Source organism: Mesoplodon mirus, assembly GCF_964341445.2.
Source record: "Mesoplodon mirus genome assembly, chromosome: 14".
Lineage (NCBI taxonomy): Eukaryota > Metazoa > Chordata > Mammalia > Artiodactyla > Ziphiidae > Mesoplodon > Mesoplodon mirus.
In genome coordinates, this window is record NC_138990.1 from 26830612 (window position 1) to 26853012 (window position 22401).

Here is a 22401-nt window from a genome sequence, read left to right on the forward strand (position 1 = left end):
CGGCGGCGCAGGGAGATGACGCAACTAGGGGGCGGGACCTGGGGCGGAGCCCAGACTCGCGCTTTTCTGACTCGTCAATTTCCTGGACGTCAGTGAGACTGTGGGGCCTGGGCGGAAGTCCCGGGGGCGGGGCCTAAGGAGGGGCAGAGGCGGGGATATGGGCGCCTGGGCGGGGCCCAGGGTGGGGCCGGGGTCTGGGCGGTGGGGGCGGGGTCTGGGCGGTGGGGGCGGGATCGGTCGGGCTGAGTGGGAAAGCGGCCCTGGTCTCGCCCAGTCCCCGCCACCTGCAGCAGCTCGGGCGGTTCCCCACGCTTGGTGGGCGCTGCAGGCTTTGCGCGGTGGGCATCGGGCGCCCGGCCACGGGCCCCGACGTCGGCCTCCCGTGGTTCTGGGGCGCTCCCGCGGTGCGGGGTGCACTCAGGACTAGCCAAGCACGTGGATGGTCTGGCTTACTGGCTCACTGTTGTCGTGGCCGGAAAGACATTGGGGTTCACAAAGGGAAAAGAAGGGTGGGTGCCTCTGAGGGAGAGGGGTAAGGGGGTGTGAGCGCTGCATCCCGCCGCCGCCTCGGTGCTCCGCTCAAGGGGGTGGCCCTTTTCCCCACCCCACCCAGGCCGGTGTGTAACCAGTAGGATGTCCAATACTTAACGCACTACGACCCAAGGGGAAAATTTAGTTGGAAAGGCAATGTCTTAGAATTCTGCCCAGTATTTCCCATTTTGCTCTGTAAGCAAACCGACTTCCAAGTCCTCTCCATTGACAAGTCTTGCTTTTCAAATTAACTTTACTTAATTTTCTTGAAGTCTTCAGTTCAACAAACGTTATCAAACACGCACTGTGTGCTACCCAAGCCCCGGGGGATGCAGAATTGACTAAGGCAGTCTGAGCACCAAGGAATCCCGAGATAGACCCGTGAACAAATAGAGGACGTCAGCAAAGTGTGTGCCAGGCAGGGGAGAGTGAGCACCCTTGCCTGGAGGGCCAGGGAACACAATAGTGCCTGAGTAAGTCTTTGAAGGATAAAAGGAGAGTTCATTCAGGTGAGTTAGGCAGAGAGAAGGAAGTAGGATATTCCAGGAAGAAGGAACAGCAAAGGTGTGGTCAGTGTGTTCTTGCCTGTGAACTCAAGGAACATCCATTTTAAAGATTTCAACTTTCCTAATTTAAATTTAAACTGGCTCTAGTCCATTCCTCATCCTTATCTTTATTGCACTTCAAGGTAGCTTCTTTCAAAAAAGTTGTCCTTAAAAATCAATTAATGATAGATCATCCCATCTCTTCTCCTGTAGATATATGATGAAAGCTAGGGATGCCCCAGTGACTGCTCTCAGGATGACCGCAGCCCCTCTTTTTACGGTCATTCATTCCCCCTCCGCCCAGGGCCTCTGGAGCTCCTGTAGCCCCTGGATGAGCACAGGCCAGGCCTTGGAAATTTTCTTTCTGGACCTACTTTTCTTTAGAAGCATCTCTAGCTCATGTCCTCCTGGTGACACAGCTTAAGTTATGGACACAGATGGCACCTGGAAGCACTGATTTCTGATTAGGAAGTCAGGGTAGTGGCCAAAAGCAAGCGTCTTCCCTTCAAAGCTCTGAAAGAACCGGGATCCTCAGTCAGATATGAAACAATGACAGTTGTGTAGGGTATAGACACAGCTGTCGACAGCAGTATTCCCTGGGGGAGGAGAGAGGCTGGACCCATGGAAAAGTGCTGCCTGACCCTATCCCCCTGACCTTGGGGTCAGACCTACTTAGGACTTGCTTTTTCATGTAAATTAGCTGGCTGTGGTCCTTTATTTAATTAATTTTATTTTCTCTTTTGGCCCCACTGCACAGCATGCAGGATCTTAGTTCCCCGACCAGGAATTGAACCCGTGCCCCCTGCAGGGGCAGCACAGAGTGTTAACCACTGGACCGCCAGGGAAGTCCCTGTGGTCCCTTATCACAGAATACTCACGGTCCCTACAAAGTTGTAGTTTGGAATTATCTGAGTATGTTCAGACAATCATCCATGCGGCTTTCTACAATTACAAAACTGTTTCTTCTGGCATTTCATTGACTGATTACTCATCTGAAAATGTTTTCTATCTTAATCTCTGGCTCGCAGTGTGTGATTTTACTTATCTTGGGCAAAAACTGGCCCACTCTCAATAAGGTACTGAGCTCTGGACCAGAGTCAGAAGATACCTACCAGGGGATATGTGCCCTCAGTCAAATCCTTAGCCCTTGGAGACTTTATTCCATCAACTGAAAGATGGGAATGATGGGAATGAAAATTCCCACTGCCAAAGGGTTTTCTTTAAATTGAGATATTAGGTGAAATCATAAATTTTGCAGAGTGGATAGTTTACTGCCTGGCATATAACATACTCATATAGAAAGGGCTATTGTCATTTTCCACTGTAATCTGTACATGAGGGGTAACGGAACCATCTGCTGTTTCTCAGGGTCCACTGAAAAATTCCATAGGCATTTACTGAGTGCCAACAATATACCAGGCACTCTTCTAGACCTGGCCACATGTGGCTACTGAGCATGTGAAAGGGGACTAATCCAAATTCCATTGGATTTTGAAGACTGTGAAAAATAAAAAGAAGGTAAAAGTCATTAATTTTTCATATTGATTCATATTGATTGCATGTTGAGCTGATAATATTTTGACTATCTTGGGTTAAACAAACATTTAAAATTATGTTTTGTTTCATTTTACTTTTTATTTATTTATTTTTTGTTTTACTTTTTAAATGCGACAGCTAGGAAAGTTTAAATTGCTCTTGTGACTTGAGTTCGTGAAGGGCACTGTTGTAGACACGAGTGAGATGACATGGAGCTTCTGCTCCAGGGAGGGTAATGAATTACTAGACACATGAGACGGGTACTTGACCATTGTTGTAAGGGATAAAAAGAAATAACCTGGGCAACAGGAAAGAGGAGTATGCAAAGAGATGTGGAAGAAAGTGCGTTGTAACAGTCGTGGGGTTTTGTCTACCAGTCATCACAGGACGTCGTTTTGCTTTGTTGACATCAGTCGTAATGTGGTAGGGAGCCCTCTTCCTCAAGTGGTCAATCAGGAACAAGCTTTTAAAAGGTATCAATTCTCGATGTAATCAGAAGGGACTTAAGAAGTTGTGACACACTTTTGCAAAGTAGCACCAATTTTTACTTTCAGCAGGAAATTCTCAGAGAGCCTGCAGAACCCTACTCTCCCCATAACTGAGTTTTTCAGACTTTTAATTTATGAAAGTGGGTGTCAACGGTGTCTCACTGTGGTCTTCATGTACATTTCTCTGATCACCAGTGACAATGGACATTTCATCAAAAGCGTTTCCTCACCTGGGTTCTTTTTGTGACGTGCCTGCTCAATAAATCCCAGCTGCTGCTGCCACTGCTGGCCAGGAACCACACTTTTTTTTTTTTTGGCTGCGTTGGGTCTTCCTTGCTGCGTGTGGCCTTTCTCTAGTTGCGGCAAGTGGGGGCTACTCTGTTGCAGTGCTCGGGCTTCTCACTGCGGTGGCTTCTCTTGTTGCAGAGCACGGGCTCTAGATGTGCGGGCTTCATTAGTTGCTGCACTCCGGCTCAGTAGTTGTGGCTCACGGGCTCTAGAGCACAGGCTCAGTAGTTGTGGTGCACAGGGTTAGTTGCTCCATGGCATGTGGGATCTTCCCAGACCAGGGCTCAAACCCGTGTCCCCTGCATTGGCAGGAAGATTCTCAACCCTGCGCCACCAGGGAAGCCCCAGGGACCATGCTTTGAGAACCACTGCCCATAAAAAAGATTCCCCTGTATGTTTCACTAAAAGTTTTAAAGTTTTGTTTTTGACCTTTATGTCCTTGACATTACCTCTGAAAGTTAAACATTTTTATACCTTGTTATCTCACCACACTTGGAATTTCCTGCGTGATAGGGACGTCTTTTGTTCTAAGCAGACGACTCTTGGTGGGTTCCCTGATGGCTTCAAATCACCAGAAAAACCAAGCCGTGGTCAGAGGGTTGGAACTTTCAACTCCATCCTCTGTCCTCTGGGGAGGGGAGGGGGCTGGAGACTGAGGTAATAATCAGTCATGCCCACATGAGGAAGCCTCTGTCAAATACTTGAATGATGGAGTTCAGAGAGCTGTCAGGTTGTTGAACACGTGGAGGTGCTGGGAGGGTGGTGTGCCCAGAGAGGGCATGAAAATTCTGTTTGTTTGTTTATTTATTTATTTACTTATTTATTTTCTGCGGTACGCGGGCCTCTCACTGTTGCGGCCTCTCCCGTTGCGGAGCACAGGCTCTGGACGCGCAGGCTCAGCAGCCAAGGCTCACGGGCCCAGCCGCTCCGCGGCATGTGGGATCCTCCCGGACTGGGGCACGAACCCGTGTCCCCTGCATCGGCAGGCGGACTCTCAACCACTGCACCACCAGGGAAGCCCAAGTTCTCTATTTTATACATATTAGTGTATATATGTCAATCCCAATCTCCCAATTCATCACCCCCCCCACCATGGTTTTCCTCCCTTGGTGTCCATACGTTTGTTCTCTACATCTGTGTCTCTATTTCTGCCTTGCAAACCGACTCATCTGTACCATTTCTCTAGATTCCACGTATATGCATTAATATACAATATTTGTTTTCTCTTTCTGACTCCACAATGTATGACAGTCTCTAGGTCCATCCACGTCTCTACAAATGACCCAGTTTCGTTCCTTCTTATGGCTGAGTAATATTCCACTATAATATGTACCACATCTTCTTTGTTCATTCATCCGTCAATGGGCACTTAGGTTGCTTCCATGACCTGGCTGCCAATAGTGCTGCCATGAACATTGGGGTGCATGCGTCTTTTTGAATTATGGTTTTCTCTGGGTATATGCCCAGTAGTGGGATTGCTGGGTCATATGGTAATTCTTAGTTGTTTTCAAAAAAAATTTTATTTTATTTATTTATTTTTGGCTGCGTTGGGTCTTTGTTGTGGTGTGCGGGCTCCTCATTGTGGTGGCTTCTCTTGTTGTGGAGCATGGGCTCTAGAAGCGCAGGCTTCAGTAGTTGTGGGGCATGGGCTCAGTAGTTGTGGTGCACGGGCTCAGTAGTTGTGGCTCATGGGCTCTAGAGCACAGGCTCAGTAGTTGTGGTGCATGGGTTTAGTTGTTCCGTGGCATGTGGGATCTTCCTAGACCAAGGCTCGAACCCGTGTCCCCTGCACTGGCAGGTGTATTCTCAACGACTGTGCCACCACGGAAGCCGTATTTTTAGTTTTTTAAGGAACCTCCATACTGTTCTCCATAGTGGCTGTATCAATTTACATTCCCACTAACAGTACAAGAGGGTTCCCTTTTCTCCACACCCTCTCCAGCATTTGTTGCTTGTAGATTTTCTGATGATGCCCATTCTAACCAGTGTGAGGTGATACCTCATTGGTGTTTTGATTTGCATTTCTCTAATAATTAGTGATGTTGAGCAGCTTTTCATGTGCCTCTTGGCCATCTGTATGTCTTCTTTGGAGAAATGTCTATTTAGGTCTTCTGTCCATTTCTGGATTTGGTTGTTTGTTTTTTCAATATTGAGCTGAATGAGCTGTTTATATATTTTGGAGATTAATCCTTTGTCCGTTGATTCATTTGCAAATATTTTTTCCCATTCTGAGGGTTGTCTTCATCTTGTTTATAGTTTCCTTTGCTGTGAAAAAGCTTTTAAGTTTCATTAGGTCCCAGTTGTTTATTTTTGTTTTTATTTCCATTACTTTAGGAGGTGGGTCAAAAAAGATCTTGCTGCGGTTTATGTCAAATAATGTTCTTCCTATGTTTTCCTTTAAAAGTTTTATAGTGTCTGGTCTTACATTTAGGTCTTTAATCAATTTGGAGTTTATTTTTGTGTATGGTGTTAGGGAGGGTTCTAATTTCATTCTTTTACATATAGCTCTCCAGTTTTCCCAGAACCACTTATTGAAGAGACTGTCTTTTCTCCATTGTATATCCTTGCTTCCTTTGTCATAGATTAGTTGACCATAGGTGTGTGGGTTTATCTCTGGGCTTTCTATCCTGTTCCATTTATCTGTATTTCTGTTTTTGTGCCAGTACCATATTGTCTTGATTACTGTAGTTTTGTAGTATAGTCTGACGTCAGGGAGTCTACTTCCTCCAGCTCCGTTTTTTCCCCTTCAAGATTGCTTTGGCTATTCAGGGTCTTTTGTGTCTCCATACAAATTTTAAGATTTTTTTGTTCTAGTTCTGTAAAAAATGCCATTGGTAAATTGATAGGGATTACACTGAATTGGTAGATTGCTTTGGGTAGAATAGCCATTTTCACAATATTGATTCTTCCAATCCAAGAACATGGCATACCTCTCCATCTGTTTGTGTCATCTTTGATTTCTTTCATCAGTGTTTTATCGTTTTCTGAGTACAGGTATTTTACATCCTTACCTAGGTTTATTTCTAGGTATTTTATTCTTCTTGTTGCAATGGTGAATGGGATTGTTGCCTTAATTTCTCTTTCTGATTTTTCATCATTAGTGTATAGGAATGCAAGTGATTTCTGTGCATTAATTTTGTATCCTGCAACTTTACCAAATTCATTGATTAGCTCTAGTAGTTTTCTGGTGGCATCTTTAGGATTATCTATGTATAGTATCATGTCATCAGCAAACAGTGACAGTTTTACTTCTTCTTTTCCAATTTGTATTGCTTCTATTTCTTTTTCTTCTGTCATTGCCATGGCTAGGGCTTCCAAAACTATGTTGAATAATAGTGGCGAGAGTGGACATCCTTGTCTTGTTCCTGATCTTAGAGGAAATGCTTTCAGTTTCTCACCATTGAGAATGATGTTTGCTGTGGGTTTGTCATGTATGGCCTTTATTATGTTGAGGTAGGTTCCCTCTATGCCCACTTTCTGGAGAGTTTTTATCAAAATGGGTGTTGAATTTTGTCTTATTCTTCAAGTTGTTAATATGGTGTATTACATTGATTGACTTGCGTATATTGAAGAATCCTTGCCTCCCTGGGATAAATCCCACTTGATCATGGTGTATGATCCTTTTAATGTGTTGTTGGATTCTGTTTGCTAGTATTTTGCTGAGGATTTTTGCATCTATATTCATCAGTGATATTGGTCTGTAATTTTCTTTTTTTGTAGCATCTTTGTCTGGTTTGGGTATCAGGGTGATGGTGGCCTTGTAGAATGAGTTTGGGAGTGTTCCTCCCTCTGCAATTTTTTGGAAGAGTTTGAGAAGGATAGGTGTTAGCTCTTCTCTAAATGTTTGACAGAATTCACCTGTGAAGCCATCTAGTCCTGGACTTTTGTTTGTTGGAAGATTTTTAATCACAGTTTCAATTTCATTACTTGTGATTGGTCTGTTCATATTTTCTATTTCTTCCTGGTTCAGTTTTGGAAGGTTATACCTTTCTAAGAGTTTGTCCATTTTATTGGCATAGAGTTGCTTGTAGTAGTCTCTTAGGATGCTTTGTATTTCTGTGGTGTCCATTGTAACTTCTCCTTTTTCGTTTCTAATTTTATTGATTTGAGTCCTCTCCCTCTTTTTTTGATGAGTCTGGCTAAAGTTTTATCAATTTTGTTTATGTTCTCAAAGAACAAGCTTTTAGTTTTATTGGTCTTTGCTATTGTTTCCTTTGTTTCTATTTCACTTATTTCTGCTCAGATCTTTATGATTTCTTTCCTTCTACTAACTTTGGGTTTTGTTTGTTCTTCTTTCTCTCGTTCCTTTAGGTGTAAAGTTAGATTGTTTATTTGAGATTTTTCTTGTTTATTGAGGTAGGCTTGTATACCTATAAACTTCCCCCTTAAAACTGTTTTTGCTGCATCCCATAGGTTTTGGATCGTCGTGTTTTCATTGTCATTTGTCTCTAGGTATTTTTTGACTTCTTCAGTGATCTCTTGGTTATTTAGTAACGTATTGTTTAGCCTCCATGTGTTTGTGTTTTTTACATTAAAAACACCTATTAAATGTACACATGCAACATTCTCTCAGGTTCCAAGTTTTAAAAGTTCAGCACATGCCATGACGGTTATGAATTAGAGTCTAGGCAGCCTCTGTCCTAAATCTGTTAGTAGATAAATCAATCAACTGGTCTTCAGGTTGGGAAGTAGTTTTCAGTCCGGGAAGATCTAGAATTTTGTATAGAAATGTCTATGAGAATTAGACCCATTGTACAAATAACTTTCAGTCAAAGGAGAAAGAGTACAAACTTGGTCTATCTCTCATAACCATATGTAAGGGATAGTTTCGTCTGTTTAGAGTGACAGCCCAGTGGCAGTTATTTGAAATATATATCTGAGTAATAGGTTTAGACTAATGATTTTTAGGTGAAACCTAGTTTTAATATTGGTATATCTAAAGAAAGCTTTAGGTTCTTTAATATATGTTAATTGGATTTACAAGAAGTTGTTAGTTTTTAAGAAAGTTTTCTTACACAATTGTTTCTTGAAATACTAAAAGAAATGCTTGAAGTTACAAAGATGCTGCATCTCTTCCCTCGGAAAAAGGAGGAACAACCTGCAATATGGGCACTTGACTCTATTCCTCATCAGCTGTACACAGGTCACTGGACAGAGGCCACCTCGACCTCTGCTCACAGCGTCCAGGTCAGCCTGGGTTGGTGTCCTGGGGCCCCTTAATTCTCCCTCATGCCCTTGTCCAGATGCTCACTCAGTAGCATTCTTGGGGGTAGGGAGAAAGGACAAAATGCCATTTTAACATTTGGGTTTGCAGCTGGATTTCCTAATACAGCCATTTTTCATTGCTTGCTTCACCTACTTGCACCACTTTAAGGCTTTCCTGACCTTCCCGGTCAGCAGGCATGTTTTAGTTGTAATGTGCCTATTCTTCCCACAGCCAAGGCTTTCCCCTGCAGGAAAACTAATGCAGCCTGAGGCTAGGAGGGAAGAAAGGCATCATTATGTTGCACCTGTGACTGATGCCAGCAATTGAGCAGGGCCCTGAGTGTGCAGGAAAATGGCTGTCATTAAGCCTCTGCACATGCTGTGCCTTTCAGAGCGGACATGGAGTTAACTTCATGCCTGGATGAGCAATGCAGTACAATTACATCTAATACTGATGTAGCAAGCGGGGATGACCTCATCTCCCTTGGTCACCCTTTGGTTATTCCCATTTGCAAAGGGCTTACAAGACAATGGATTGAGGTACTTGTTAGAAGTTGATATATTGACAGTGATGCCAATTGAATAACCAACTGTAAGGTAGATGTGGGCTATTTATGCTCCATTAGCTAACGAAGGTGTTGCTGTATTCCAGTATGGCAAGGACTCTGTGTTCGTAACGGCACCTCTCCTGAATAAACAACTTAGAACTGTATTTCAGTTAGGCAGAGGCCTAAGTAAAATTTGACTCCAATGCCTCCAATCTATACTTTTTCTATATTTCTTTTCTCCTGTTGTAAAACCTCTCCTTTCTAGGTATGGAGTGACCTTCCTCTGACCTCTGGAAGGTCAAATCTTCCTAAAGAAGGGGTGCTTTGCTGTCCTCCCTAACAGACTCCACTCCCCAATCACTGCCCAAATGTTCTCTTATACCTCTTTTATCATGTCCCTGCTCTTCTGCTAAACTAACCCTGGGGGTACGTGCTGTGTTTCCAGGTAGTATTTTCATTCTTACAGGAACTGGAAATAATGTATTGACTTGAAGGTTCCCCATGAAACCTACTTAAAAAGGTATCTTTTACTGTCATGAACATTAAAAGGATAATAAGGGGATATTATGAACAATTCTACTCGCATAAATTCAACAATTTAAATGAAATGAACCAATTCCTCTAAAAGCACAAACTGCCAAATCTCATCCAATATGAAAGAGATAATTTGAATAACCTTGTAACTATTAAGGAAATTGAATTCATAATAGTAAAAAACCCTGGAAAAAGAAATCTCCAGGCCCTCATGATTTCATGGCAGAATTCAACCAAATGCTTGAAGAATTAACACTGATTCTACACAATTTTTTTCTGAAAATAAAAGACGAGGGAGCACTTCCCAACTTATTTTATGATGCTCGTATTAACCTAATACCAAAACCTGACAAAAACAGTACAAAAAAGAAAACTACAGACCAATGTCCCTTGTGAACATAGACATAAAATATCCTCATAGGGCTTCCCTGGTGGCGCAGTGGTTGAGAGTCCGCCTGCCGATGCAGGGGACACGGGTTCGTGCCCCGGTCCGGGAAGATCCCACGTGCCGCGGAGTGGCTGGGCCCATGAGCCATGGCTGCTGAGCCTGCCTGCGTGTCCAGAGCCTGTGCTCCGCAACGGGAGAGGCCAGAACAGTGGGAGGCCCGCGTGCCGCAAAAAAAAAAAAATCCTCATCAAAAATGTTAGTAAATGGAACCCAGTAATATGAAAAAGAATTATATCCTATTTCCAACTGGGGTTTATTCGAGACATTCAAGGTGGGTTCAATATGTGAATAACAATTAATGTAGTCTACAATATTAACTGGCTAAAAAGAGAAACTCACGTGATTAATTGATGCATAAAATGCATAATCCCACTTATGATAAAAACTCTTAGAAAATAGGGATAGGAGGGAAGTTCCTCAATAAATAAAGATAAAGAATATCTATGGAAGCCTAAGGTTAACATCATATACTTACTGATGAAAGACAGAATTCCCCAGGGATTCCCCAGGGATGGGGAACAAGGCAAGGATGTCTTCTCTCACCACTCCTCTCATCAAAGTACTGGAAACCAGAAAGTACTTTACTGAAGGCACTTTTGGAGTGCTGCTTTGGTGGAGTGGCTGACACAGAAGCCAGACTGAAAAGGCATGTAGAGCATTGAGATGGAAATGGTTCATCAAGAGGGTTCAGAATGGCTGCCCAGATAAGACTGCAGATGCAGCTATACTTTCTTGAACAAGTCCCAAGCTGACTCTTAATTTTCCAGTGAGATAGTTGCCCTTTTTTTTGAGACATTATTAGAGAAGCATATATAGCTTTAAAAATCTGAGATGAACACACTCTTCGCTTATTTAAAGTTGTTGGAAATCTTAGAGATCACCTAGTGTATTGTCTTCCACATTTTCCACAGCGCCTGGCCCATGTAGATAACTGCTGTTAAACTTGACAAGTGAGGAAACTGAAGCTCACGTAGACTAAGTTATCTCCCCTTTGCCAGATAAGGTGGCACAAGTAGTTCCCTGCGTCGGAAATGCCCTTCTCCCTGGTGACTACTCTTCCACATTGCAGGTTAGTTCCATCTCTTCCAAAGAATTCCCTGACTTCTTAAAGCATGAACCCTCCTGGCCACCTCTACTCATTTTACTGTTATGTGTTATTACAATTCATCATTATATATTTAGCCATACAATTTATGGGATATTCCGTTCACTAAACTGCAATCTCGCGAGGGCAAGGATCCAGTGGGTTTCCCTTGTGACTAGCACCTAGGGCGGTATTAGCACGGAACATTCACATTAACACTTATTTGTGAGTTGTATTTGTGGCTCCTGTCTAGGGCAGGGAGTGCTTTACACATGAGTTTCAAGTGACAGGGCGGTAGGCACTTTTCCAACAAAACATTCTTCTGTGTTGACTTCTTGGTGCATTCTAAAGCAATTCGCCATGTCTCACCACACCTTGACCACATCCATTTCTCCAGCTCGAGCCCCGAATCTTCCCAATCATCTTTCCCCTGCTCTGGCCCTCCTCCTGGAATCGCGTGTCCTGCATCTGGCCCCCAGGTCTTCTCCCCTTGGCGTGGTTCTCCTCCAGCTTCAGGCCGCCCCACCACCGCCGTTCGCAGATGTCTCAGAATTGTCGGCCGCACCAAGCAGTCAATACGAGAGCCACTTGTGGCCTGAAAATCACATTTATTCGTAAAGCATTTCGTTTCCAAAGAGCTTTCACAAATGTCATCATTTGGGTTCTCTACACACAGAACTGGCATCCAAGTCTGTGACTCCTTCCCATTGCTTCAGCAGGGACTTTAGCTTCCTCGTGTTTTTTGTTTTTTAATTTATTTGTTTTATTTATTTATTTTTGGCTGCATTGGGTCTTCGTTGCTGCGCGTGGGCTTTGTCTAGTTGTGGTGTGCGGGCTTCTCATTGTCGTGGCTTCTCTTGTGTGGCTCGCGGGCTCTAGAGCGCAGGCTCAGTAGTTGTGGCGCACGGGCTTAGCTGCTCCGCGGCGTGTGGGATATTCCCTGATCAGGGCTAGAACCCATGTCCCCTGCATTGGCAGGTGGATTCTTAACCACTGCGCCACCAGGGAAGCCCCTTCCTAGTGTTAAGTTAGCCTTTTTTAAACGTTCTAACCTCAGGGGTAGCCCAGGTTGCTTTTCTCGGGCCCGGGTCTCCCGCCCAGACTCCAGCCCGGCCACCCGGCTACCGCCTCGAACCTCCAGAGAACGCAGAAAAACTCCCCCAAACCGCCCGGAAGAGGAGGCTCTCGCGGGCGAAAAGCGTAGCCAACGCACTGGTCCTCCGGAGCCTCTTCCTGGGACTCTCTAGGCTTCCACCGTTTCTCAGTGGTTCTTCCGGTTTGGAGACTCGCACTATTCCCGCCTCTTCCCCTCTGCCGCCGGGATTTAACGAACTCTCGCGAGATCTAAGCCTCTTCCTAAGCCTAGTGGAGTCGGCGGCGGCAGGTAGCTTCGGCTGCTTGGTCAAGGTATGTTGTCCGCCGCCGCCGTGCTGGTCCCACGGCTTTGAGGGGCACACGTCTGGGGTCCCCGTGTGAGGATGCGGCCGATTACCCGGCCTGCGGGCCCCGATGGCGTGTGCGGGGAGAGCTGGGGCTGGGACCGGGGCCGGGCCGCACGGGCGGGTGGGCGGGCGGGGTCGCGGGCCGCTCGGCTTGAGCGCTCCGTGCTTCCAGGTGCCGGCCATGTTCAGTTCCAGCGCGAAGATCGTGAAGCCCAATGGCGAGAAGCCGGACGAGTTCGAGTCGGGCATCTCCCAGGTGAGGGGGCGGGCGGAGCGCAGAGGCCGCGCCGGGGTCCGGGGTCGGGGGTCCGGGGTCCGGGCGCTGACGGTGCTCTCCTGCCTTCTCTCCCGCAGGCCCTCCTGGAGCTGGAGATGAACTCGGACCTCAAGGCCCAGCTGCGGGAGCTGAACATCACGGCCGCCAAGGTACAGTGGGGTCCCTCCCGGGGGTTGTCGGGGCACGTGCTGTTGGCGGGACATCCCAGCGACTCGGGTGTCGAGGGTTTGACGGTGTCGGCGCGGCGCGGCGCGTTACCGCTTCAGCTGGGCCAGACCGGGAGGGGCGGCGCTGGGGGCCTAAGAGAGCGTGCGTCTCTCTGCTCTCTCTTCCCCAGGAAATTGAAGTTGGTGGCGGTCGGAAAGCTATCATAATCTTCGTTCCCGTTCCTCAACTGAAGTCTTTCCAGAAAATCCAGGTCCGGCTCGTGCGGGAGCTGGAGAAGAAGTTCAGCGGGAAGCACGTTGTCTTTATCGCGCAGGTAGCTGTCCTGCTGCTGAATGCGCCGCCTTGCGAGTCCCGTAAACATCCCTCGCGAGTGTGAAGAAGCTGTTCCCGGAGGTTAGGGTGCTCGCGCTGGGCTAAAGGGAGGCGGCGCACGGCCACTGTTAACGGGAAGGCGGCTCTGTGTGCAGCGCACAGGTGATCGCGGTGAGACGTGCGCTTGCAGTGAGCCTGAGTTTTCAGCCTGATGGAATTGCCTGTCTGAGGCTCAGCGAGATTTTCCTGCGTGGTGCGTCAGACGTAGGTTGGGGGAGGAAAAGAGATGAAAAGAGATGGTATGTAGGGAAAGTGGAGCACGGTCGAGAGGTTTTGTTTTGTTTTTAAGGTTAGATCTGGCCTTCCTGCAAACAGAAATCTATAGAAATTAAGTGCCTGGCTTATGAGGAATTACGGAGTGGTGTCCTGGCTTAGTACCTTAAGTGGGTGGTGGGCCGGATGGGACGTGAAAAGGGGTGTGATCTTTGGGAGAGCAGCCATATCGTGGAGCAACCGACTCTTTCCAGTTGCATTTTAATGTAAGTCATGGGTTCTGAAAGAATGAGAAATCGGGGAGTACTTAAGAGGATTTCTCAGTAACTTGTTGGGTCTAGGTGGTTTGGCTTTCTGGAGCTTTGAATTTATTCAGCCACTGAGTCCTTTGGTTTTTAAAGCAGGTTGACAGTGCTTAGTTTTCTGCTGACTTACTTAAGGTCTTTTTTGTTGTTGTTGAGTGATAATTTTTACCTTACAGAGGAGAATTCTGCCTAAGCCAACTCGAAAAAGCCGTACAAAAAATAAGCAAAAACGTCCCAGGAGGTAAGTTTCAGCAGCGTGAAAAACGTACCACTCTTGTCAACAATTCTTTTTTTTTTTTTTTTTTTTTTCTTTTTGCGGTATGCGGGCCTCTCACTGTTGTGGCCTCTCCCGTTGCGGAGCACAGGCTCCGGATGCGCAGGCCCAGCGGCCATGGCTCACGGGCCCAGCCGCTCCACGGCATATGGGATCCTCCCAGACCGGGGCACGAACCCGTATCCCCTGCATCGGCAGGCGGACTCTCAACCACTGCGCCACCAGGGAGGCCCCTTGTCAACAATTCTTGACTGGCGTGTGTTGTTTATAGTCAGAGTTGCGGTAGGCTTCTAAAATTAAATTTTGTTAACGTAGAAGTCCATTCACACGGGAATTTTTATCAAGTGACTTAGTTTTTCCTGTAATTATATGCAGAAATGTTTTAAAAGTAACTCTGGAGGTAAGAATTACATATATTCACACAGGTGGTATGATAGGTTACTGTTATCACAAAAGATGAGATTGTTTCCTCCAGTTCTTTTTGCAAAGGGTAGGAACAGTGGGGAGCAATCTTGAGTGCCGTGGGGTAAAGCACACCAGATGTGCAGGTGGGCTGCGACCTGTCGTCCTCATTTTTTAATTTTGCTGTGGATTACGGCTGAAAGATTAGATTTTTCTGTTGCTCACATCACAGGTTAAAGGTGTCAGTACAGTTGTAGTTGCTGATGGACGATGCTTTGTAAATGTGATTGAACTGCAGGTTATCTGACATAAACTTGGATATTGGAAGTTGGCTCTTTGATCTAGGCCTTCTGGTATTTTGTTGAAGTCTCTGGTTTCATAGACTTGGATTATTGGATCGCTGCAGATCCTGCCCTTGGACCAGTTTGAGAAAAAAATACTCAAGCATCCCTCTAATTGCCCTAGAGGCCAGCCTTGTGAAGCACTCTGTAGCGTAAGCATCGCTACTTAAGGGACGAGGAAACTCACCCATCGTGTGCTCATCACAGCTGGTATTAGTGACGCTGGAATTTAAAGTCGGTCTTGTTTCTAAAATTCCTACAGAATAGGAAGTGATGGGTGTCCAGTGTTGTGGGCAGATGTGTTGTACCATGCTGTGGTGGAGGGGGGAGAGGGAGTAGTGGTGACGCTGGAAAGGCCGGTTCCAGGTTTTCTGGAACTCAAGAGTGTTGGTCAGTACCTTGAGCTTGTTTTTTGTTTTTTTTTTAATATAAATTTATTTATTTTATTTATTTTTGGCTGCGTTGGGTCTTCGTTGCTGCGCATGGGCTTTCTCTAGTTGCGGCGAGCAGGGGCTGCTCTTCGTGTCGGTGCACAGGCTTCTCATTGCGGTGGCTTCTCTTGTTGCAGAGCACGGGCTCAGTAGTTGTGGCTCGCGGGCTCTAGAGCGCAGGCTCAGTAGTTGTGGTGCACGGGCTTAGTTGCTCCACAGCATGTGGGATCTTCCCCAGACCCGGGTTCGAACCTGTGTCCCCTGCGTTGGCAGGTGGATTCTTAACCACTGCACCACCAGCGAAGCCCCTAAGGTTGTTTTAAGGGCAGTTGGAGTAGCTGGAGTACCATAAGAATTTAGCTTTTTTTTTTTTTTTTCTGGATAGTTTGCAAGAGATCAAATACAGGGGATATTCAAGAACGTTTAGTTTGTTAATCATGATACTTAAAAAGTGGTTTTATTATCTTAGTTCTGGCAACCCCAGTTAGTACTTGAGTATAAATACAGATCCTTTGCTTTGCACCCAACTAAGGCACTGACTCCCAAATCTTCAGCCTTAATTATCCCTCATCCCAAACCTGTTCCCACATTTTCTCAGGTAATGACTTCAACCCGTTCCTAGTGACCTGGTCTAGACTTGGAGTCTTTGTTCTCCTACACTGAGGTCTGGTTGGGAGGCCAGAGTGAATCCACCCCTTTCCAATCTGGTTTCTTGCCTTCAGATTCATTTTCCTTCGCAGTCGTTCTCTCTCTCATACAACAGATTAAATGCTGAGATTTATGTTTTCTTTGGCTTCTGATCTATAGCAGGGTTTCAGTTATTTTTCTTCTGAAGCAGATTAGTTCCTATGCTTTGTGATTATTAAAGTTGCGTTGCCACTGCTCCCCCTTAAAAAGTCTTTAGACTGGGTTGGAATTTGAGTCTGAGGCTAGCTTTGATTCTGTCCTAATTTATGTTTTGAAGGAAGTAATTAGCAAGTTTCCATATGTGTGCCTACCTAGTCCTGTAAGAGTAAGAAGTGCTTAGTCGGTGGTTAGCAGCCATTGATCGATTGAGCCATCTGTCTCATTTGCTTTTGGAGAGGTGATAAAGGCTTTGGAAAGTGGGTCCACCATGGGGCAGTGAGGCCTTTGCAGTTATTTAGGAGCCCCTTCTGCGTGCGTGGGAGCTGCCAGACAGGAAATAGAAATGAGTGGAACATAGCGTCTGATCCACTGAGGGGTGAACAAGACTGAGACACATTCCATATTAGAAGGTAGCTGCATAAACATTGAGAACGAGAGCTGTCTTTTCGTTCGCTCATTCCTGATATCCTGTGGTACAAAGCTGATACTTTAAAAGTTTGGAATTAATTGAACCTTCTCGTCAGGCAGCCAGATGGGTTGTGAACTTGAAATGATACTCAGGAGAGGAGCGAGGTTCCCTTGGCAGTTTGTGTGACGGGAAGGGTTGGAAACTGGGGACCCTCGTACGAGGGGCCACAGCCTAGAGCTGGTGATAGAGCAGTGTCTTTGGGATGGGATGTCACCTCATTCCATCGCAGGGAACAAGGGGGGGGGTTGGTGCATTTTGGAGGCCAAGGGTCTTTAGTAGGGGAAGTGTGTAATGACATCAGTAATTATTTTGATAGCAGTGGATGGGATAGTTTTGGAGAGAGGAAAGGTTACTGCAGTGATTTAGTCGAGAAATCATACGACTGACAATAAACCTAAAGATAATGTATAAAAATAAAAGTTATCGTTAATCTCCATCCATTGGAGAAAATCACTCATAATAGCTGGTGTATGTGTAGTTTACAAGATATCACGTTTAAAATACCCTAAGCTTTTGTAATAAAATAATAGGGTGTCGGGAATTCTCTGGTAGCCCAGTGGTTAGGCCTGGCTTCAGTTCCTGGTCAGGGAACTAAAATCCCCCACGTTGTGCCATGTAGCCAAAAAAAAATAGGGTGTTTGTTAACCTATTCTAGTTTGATAATAGCTCTTGGTGTGATACATTAAATGAAAGTAGATTACTTGAAAGCTAGTGTTAATCTGGTTTCAGGAATCTAGAGTTTGCCATTTATGTTTCTGACTTCAAGGGGTGCCCTTGGGGCTCCCAGGAGGGCAGACCTTGCTAGATTTCTCACTTTTGTCACTGTATTCTATTCTTCAAGCCGCACTCTGACAGCCGTGCACGACGCCATCCTGGAGGACTTGGTTTTCCCAAGTGAGATTGTGGGCAAGAGGATCCGCGTGAAGCTGGATGGCAGCCGACTCATAAAGGTTCATTTGGATAAAGCACAGCAGAACAATGTGGAACACAAGGTAATAGGCCTTGTTTATTATGGAAAGATCCAGAACAGATAAGGGTAGAATGCAGCCTAACCCATCCCCATGTGGCACCAGAACCAGTCTTTGTGAACTGAGGGCCCACTTCCTCTTGGATTATATGTCAGGATTTAAATTGGGGTGGTTTTTTTTTTTTTTTGTGGGGGGGCTGTGTTGTGTCTATGTTGCTGCGTGTGGGATTTCTCTAGTTGTGGAGAGCCAGGGCTCCTCTTTGTTGTGATACGCAGGCTTCTCATAGGGGTGGCTTCTCGTTGCGGAGCACGGGCTCTAGGCTCACGGTCTCAGTAGCTGTGGCTCGCGGGCTCTAGAGCGCAGGCTCAGTAGTTGGGGCGCACGGGCTTAGCTGCTCCGCGGCATGTGGGATCTTCCCAGACCAGGGCTCGAACCCGTGTCCCCTGCATTGACAGGTGGATTCTTAACCACTGTGCCACTAGGGAAGTCCTGGGGGATGTTTTAAAAGATGGAATTCTCTACCTTTTAAGTTATTAGAGAAATTGAAGTAAAGTAATTCCATGGTGTGACTTTTAGTAAAGCTGTTTTTATGGGCGGGGTGGTGGTTGTGTTAGAATCTGGGGAGAACTGTCACTTTGCTTCATTCCTGGTAGAGCATTAACCTCTGGGGTCCCCCAGGGTCTGCCGAGTGGCCTAGAGGAGCCAGCCTTCGGGTGCAGTGCTGTGGAGGCCTGTGCCACGACACTGGAGAGGAGCTTGGCCCCAGGTTGGGACTGTAGAGGCATGTCCAGTATATTCCTTCTCTGCCTGGTTGCTGAGGAGAAAAACCATACAGGGCACAATTTCACAGTCTTTAGGCTTTAAGATGAATGTGTATTGAAATGTTTTGTGATGAGTTATTTCTTTTCTCTTAGGTTGAAACGTTTTCTGGTGTGTATAAGAAGCTCACGGGCAAAGATGTTAATTTTGAGTTCCCAGAGTTCCAGTTGTAAACAAAAATGACTAAATAAAATATTATTCACAATATTCTGTTTTGGGTATGTTTTTCACAATTAGAGAGCTGTGGGTGCACAGCTGTGTGCATTATCAAGTAGCTTCCTACACAGGCTGGAAGGTTTTGAAGAGAGGGTGCCTGTAGTTTGTGTCCGTGTGTTGGTTTCAGGTGTACAGCAGTGATTCAGTTATACATATATATGTTCTTTTTTCAGATTCTCTTCCCTTAGGTTATTATAAAATACTGAGTACAGTTCCGTGTGCTCTACAGCAGGTCCTTGTGGGTTATGTCTTCTGTATTAGAGCCAGTTTTTAAATTGCACGGCCTGTCTTGGGGGCCGTGAGAGGCCAAGGGCCGCCCCAGCCCCGGCGTCCGCCGCCTTCACACAGCCGTCCTTGCTGCCCCTCCCCATCCTGCCTTCCGCGTCACCTTGCCACACCCTGCAGGCCTGTCCCTTCAGGCGGGGGACAGTTGTTGACCTGGAGTCACAGGATGTGCGGCCTAGTGGGCAGGGGCCGGGCGGGCAGCAAGCGGGGCGGGAGGCAGGTCAGCTCGCCCTCCACGGCTGCGCTCACTGGGCCCTGGGAGCGGGGTCCCTGCACCAGCGGCAGCCAGCAGCTCGGGGCTTGGTGGAATGAAGACACCTGGGCCCGCCCTGCCTCCTGAATCTGAAGCTCCAGGGGCGCCCACCATTGGGGTTTTCAGGGGTCCTCCAGTACTGCGTTCCCTGATGATCTGTGGTGATGTAACGTCATTGGACGTTGTAATATGTTGTATCTCTGAGGGGTGAAGCCAGAACCTACCTCTTGTCACGACGGGGCGCCGTGCGCTCCAGATTTGGGCCCTTGGCTGTGCTGGCTGGGCTTCTGGGCCACGTCCGCTCTGTGTCCACCAGCGAGCAGGCTCAGTGGATGGGTGGGTCCTCACACTTGGGGAGGGGGGCCTGGTGTTTCTCTGGGCTGTCGTGGGCTCTGGAGAAATGAAGCCTTCAGGCGGAAGCAGGCCGCGGTTAACGTCCTCGTGGACAAAGTGTCGAAGAGATAGGGCTGCACGGTGCTGTGACCTCTGGGGAACGTTCCCAGCCAGAGACACATGGGTTTGATCTGGCTCTTGTGTCCAGATTTCTCAGTTATGTCTGAGAAATGTAAATAATAACTGGGACATGAGCCAGATTCTTGTCCCAATCCCCTGGAAGTGGCCCATCTCTTTGGAGGTCAGAGTTCCTGAGGGAAAAGCCTGTTCCTGGTGGCCGTGACTTTAGCGCGTTCCAGAACAAGCCGAGGGGAAGGAGGAAAAAGGGAAGAGGGAGACATGGAAGGCCCCAGAGGAGCAGCACCTAGTGATTCTGATGGCTTTTTGGTACTTGTTTGCAAAGCAGGTGTAAACATGATTTATGATCTAAAAATGGTTATAATTTGCAATCTACTGGAAATAGGCAAGTTAGTATAAAATTATCACTTATTTTTGTAACTGAGAGTAATTCTCAGGTTGTTGGCGCTTTTTATAAAAAGTGCTCAACATTTCAGGACACAGAAGCAGAAGGTAAGTACCCCCCGTCTGTTAGCTGTGAGACAAGAAAGGGGGCTGGGAGGAGGGAGGGTGGCCTTGGGATGGCTGTGTGCTATCTGCTGTCCTTGAGGTCTGGTCGGCATGTCCCCTGCCTGTGTGATCATGGGCCAGTGCTCTAGTTCTCTGCCCTGTCTCCTGAGCTGTAAAATGGAGTGATGATGCCTTGCTCGGGGGCTGGTTGTGAGGACTAAGTAATGATGCTGACCTGAGCCAGGCCCCCGGGAGCTGAGCCTTCACCCCATGTGCATCAAACAGCCCAGCGACCGCGGCTCAGTGACATGGGTGTGCAGGCGCGGCCACCATCCCAGTCGTCCTGTCGGGGGTGGCCCAGTGGCCGTGGGCATCTTTGGGATCTGGCCAAGGGGTTCTCACCTCTGCACTCTTGGCATTTGGGGCTTAGTTATTCTTTGTGGTGGAAACTCCTGGGCGTTGTCGGACGTTTAGCAGCGTCCTGGAAGCCAGTGCCCCTCGCCCCCTCCACGGTGTGACCACTAAGAATGTCCTCAGAACATTGCTAGATGTCCCCTGGCGGGGAGTTGGGACAAGGCCGAAGCTGGGCTAGGGTTGCATTATTTTGGATTTAAGTTGGTTGAGTGGTTCACAGTGATTTCCACGTACAAAGAGCTCATCAGTTACAGCCTGGACAATGGTGTGGTCAGTTCAAAAACAGATTATTCTCTGCACAGAACAAACTCAACATACCTGAGATCAAACACCTCACATGAAAGAAACGAGTTTCTTCCAAATTTCACTACCAACCTAAAGAAGTACATGACATACCAGTAATGGCTTAGGAAGTTGAAATAAATGTTTTAAAAGCTACCAATAATAAATTCAGATAACCATGCTAGGGAAAATACTGAGTTATAAGGTCTATTCTTTCAATAGAAAAGCATTGCCATGGCAGGAGGCAAGGACAGCATATGCAGCCTAATAATATAGAACAAAAGAAAGGGGGTGTCGGGCAGCTTTTTTTAAGTGCAAGTTTTAATTTTGAGACAATTGTAGCTTCACGTGCAGCTGTAAGAAGTAAACCAGAGGAATCCGTGTACCCTGTCTCCCCAGTGGTAACAGGTCCTGCGGGAGCAGGGCCCACAGCACGGGTCACGGACGTCCCTCTGTTCCTCTCTTACGCCACGCCCACCTCCTCAGCCCCTAGCCACCACTGGTCTGCTCATTTTGTAGTTTCATCATTTCAACACCGTTCTATAAACGGAAGCAGGCAGTGCAGAACCTTTGTAGGACTGGCTCTTTTCATTCAAAATTCTCTGGAGACCCTCCCAGTTGGTGCTGTGTCTGTAGTTGGTATCTTTACTGCCGAGCGGTGCTCCCTGGTGTTGAGGACCAGAGTTGCTTTAACCAGTCGCCCATTGAAGGACATCTGAGTTGCTCTCAGTCTGGGGCTGTTAGGGATTCAGCTGCTATAAACCGCTGTGGATGTTCAGGTTTTCATGTGAAGGTAAGTCTTGGCTCCTGGGGTAAACGCCCAGGAGTGCAATCACCGGGTTGTAGGGTAGTTGCATGTTCAGTGTCTTAAGAAAGTGCCAAACTGTTCCCAGAGCGGCTGCACCATTACATCCCCCCCAGCTTGTCATCCTCAACAGCATTTGGGGTCCTCGCTCCTTTCAGTAGCAGCCATTGTGACAGGTGTGTGATGTACCTCACTGTGAGTGTGAGGGGCGTTTCCCTGGTGGCCAGTGATGTTGGACGTCTTTTCATGTGCCTCTTTGCCATCCGCACAGACTCTTGGTTGCAATAGCTTTTCATGTTGTGGCCCATTTTCTAACTGGATTGTTTGTTATTTTCCTGTTGAGTTTTGAGAGTACTTTATATATTCTAGATAAAAGACCTTTGGTAGATATATAGTTTGTGAATATTTTTCCCCTCCTGTAGCTTGATTTGCATTTTAATAGGGTTTTCATTTTGATGAAGTACAATTTATCAATTTTTGCTTCTGGGGATTGTACTTTTGGTGTTTTGTCTAAGAGCTATTTGCCTATCCCTAGATCCTGAAGATTTTTCTCCTATGTTTTTTCTAAAAGTTTTATAATTTTACACTTAAGTTCGTGATCTATTTTGAGTTAATATTTGTATAAGGTTCACCTGTTGCCTCTGGATGTTGA

At 46.5% G+C, this 22401-nt stretch overlaps 1 protein-coding gene across 1 annotated transcript; it reads left to right on the forward strand.

Annotated features, from left to right (window-relative positions):
- Window positions 1-12491: 12491 nt before the first annotated feature.
- On the forward strand, window positions 12492-18741 carry RPS7 (ribosomal protein S7). The gene is made up of 7 exons (XM_082643174.1): window positions 12492-12614; window positions 12822-12905; window positions 13004-13075; window positions 13264-13407; window positions 14161-14225; window positions 17589-17739; window positions 18630-18741. The coding sequence occupies exons 2-7, from the start codon at window positions 12831-12833 to the stop codon at window positions 18705-18707; spliced, it is 585 nt and encodes a 194-aa protein (XP_082499300.1). The 5' UTR covers window positions 12492-12614; window positions 12822-12830; the 3' UTR covers window positions 18708-18741.
- Window positions 18742-22401: the final 3660 nt, after the last annotated feature.

What these genes read in the sequence shown, in the direction of transcription:
- RPS7 (XM_082643174.1), top strand. Translation starts at nt 12,831, where the DNA reads ATGTTCAGTTCCAGCGCGAAGATCGTGAAGCCCAATGGCGAGAAGCCG. An exon ending in TGAACATCACGGCCGCCAAG is followed by an intron (nt 13,076 to 13,263) that starts GTACAGTGGGGT and finishes TCTCTTCCCCAG; the next exon opens with GAAATTGAAGTTGGTGGCGG. An exon ending in AGAACAATGTGGAACACAAG is followed by an intron (nt 17,740 to 18,629) that starts GTAATAGGCCTT and finishes CTTTTCTCTTAG; the next exon opens with GTTGAAACGTTTTCTGGTGT.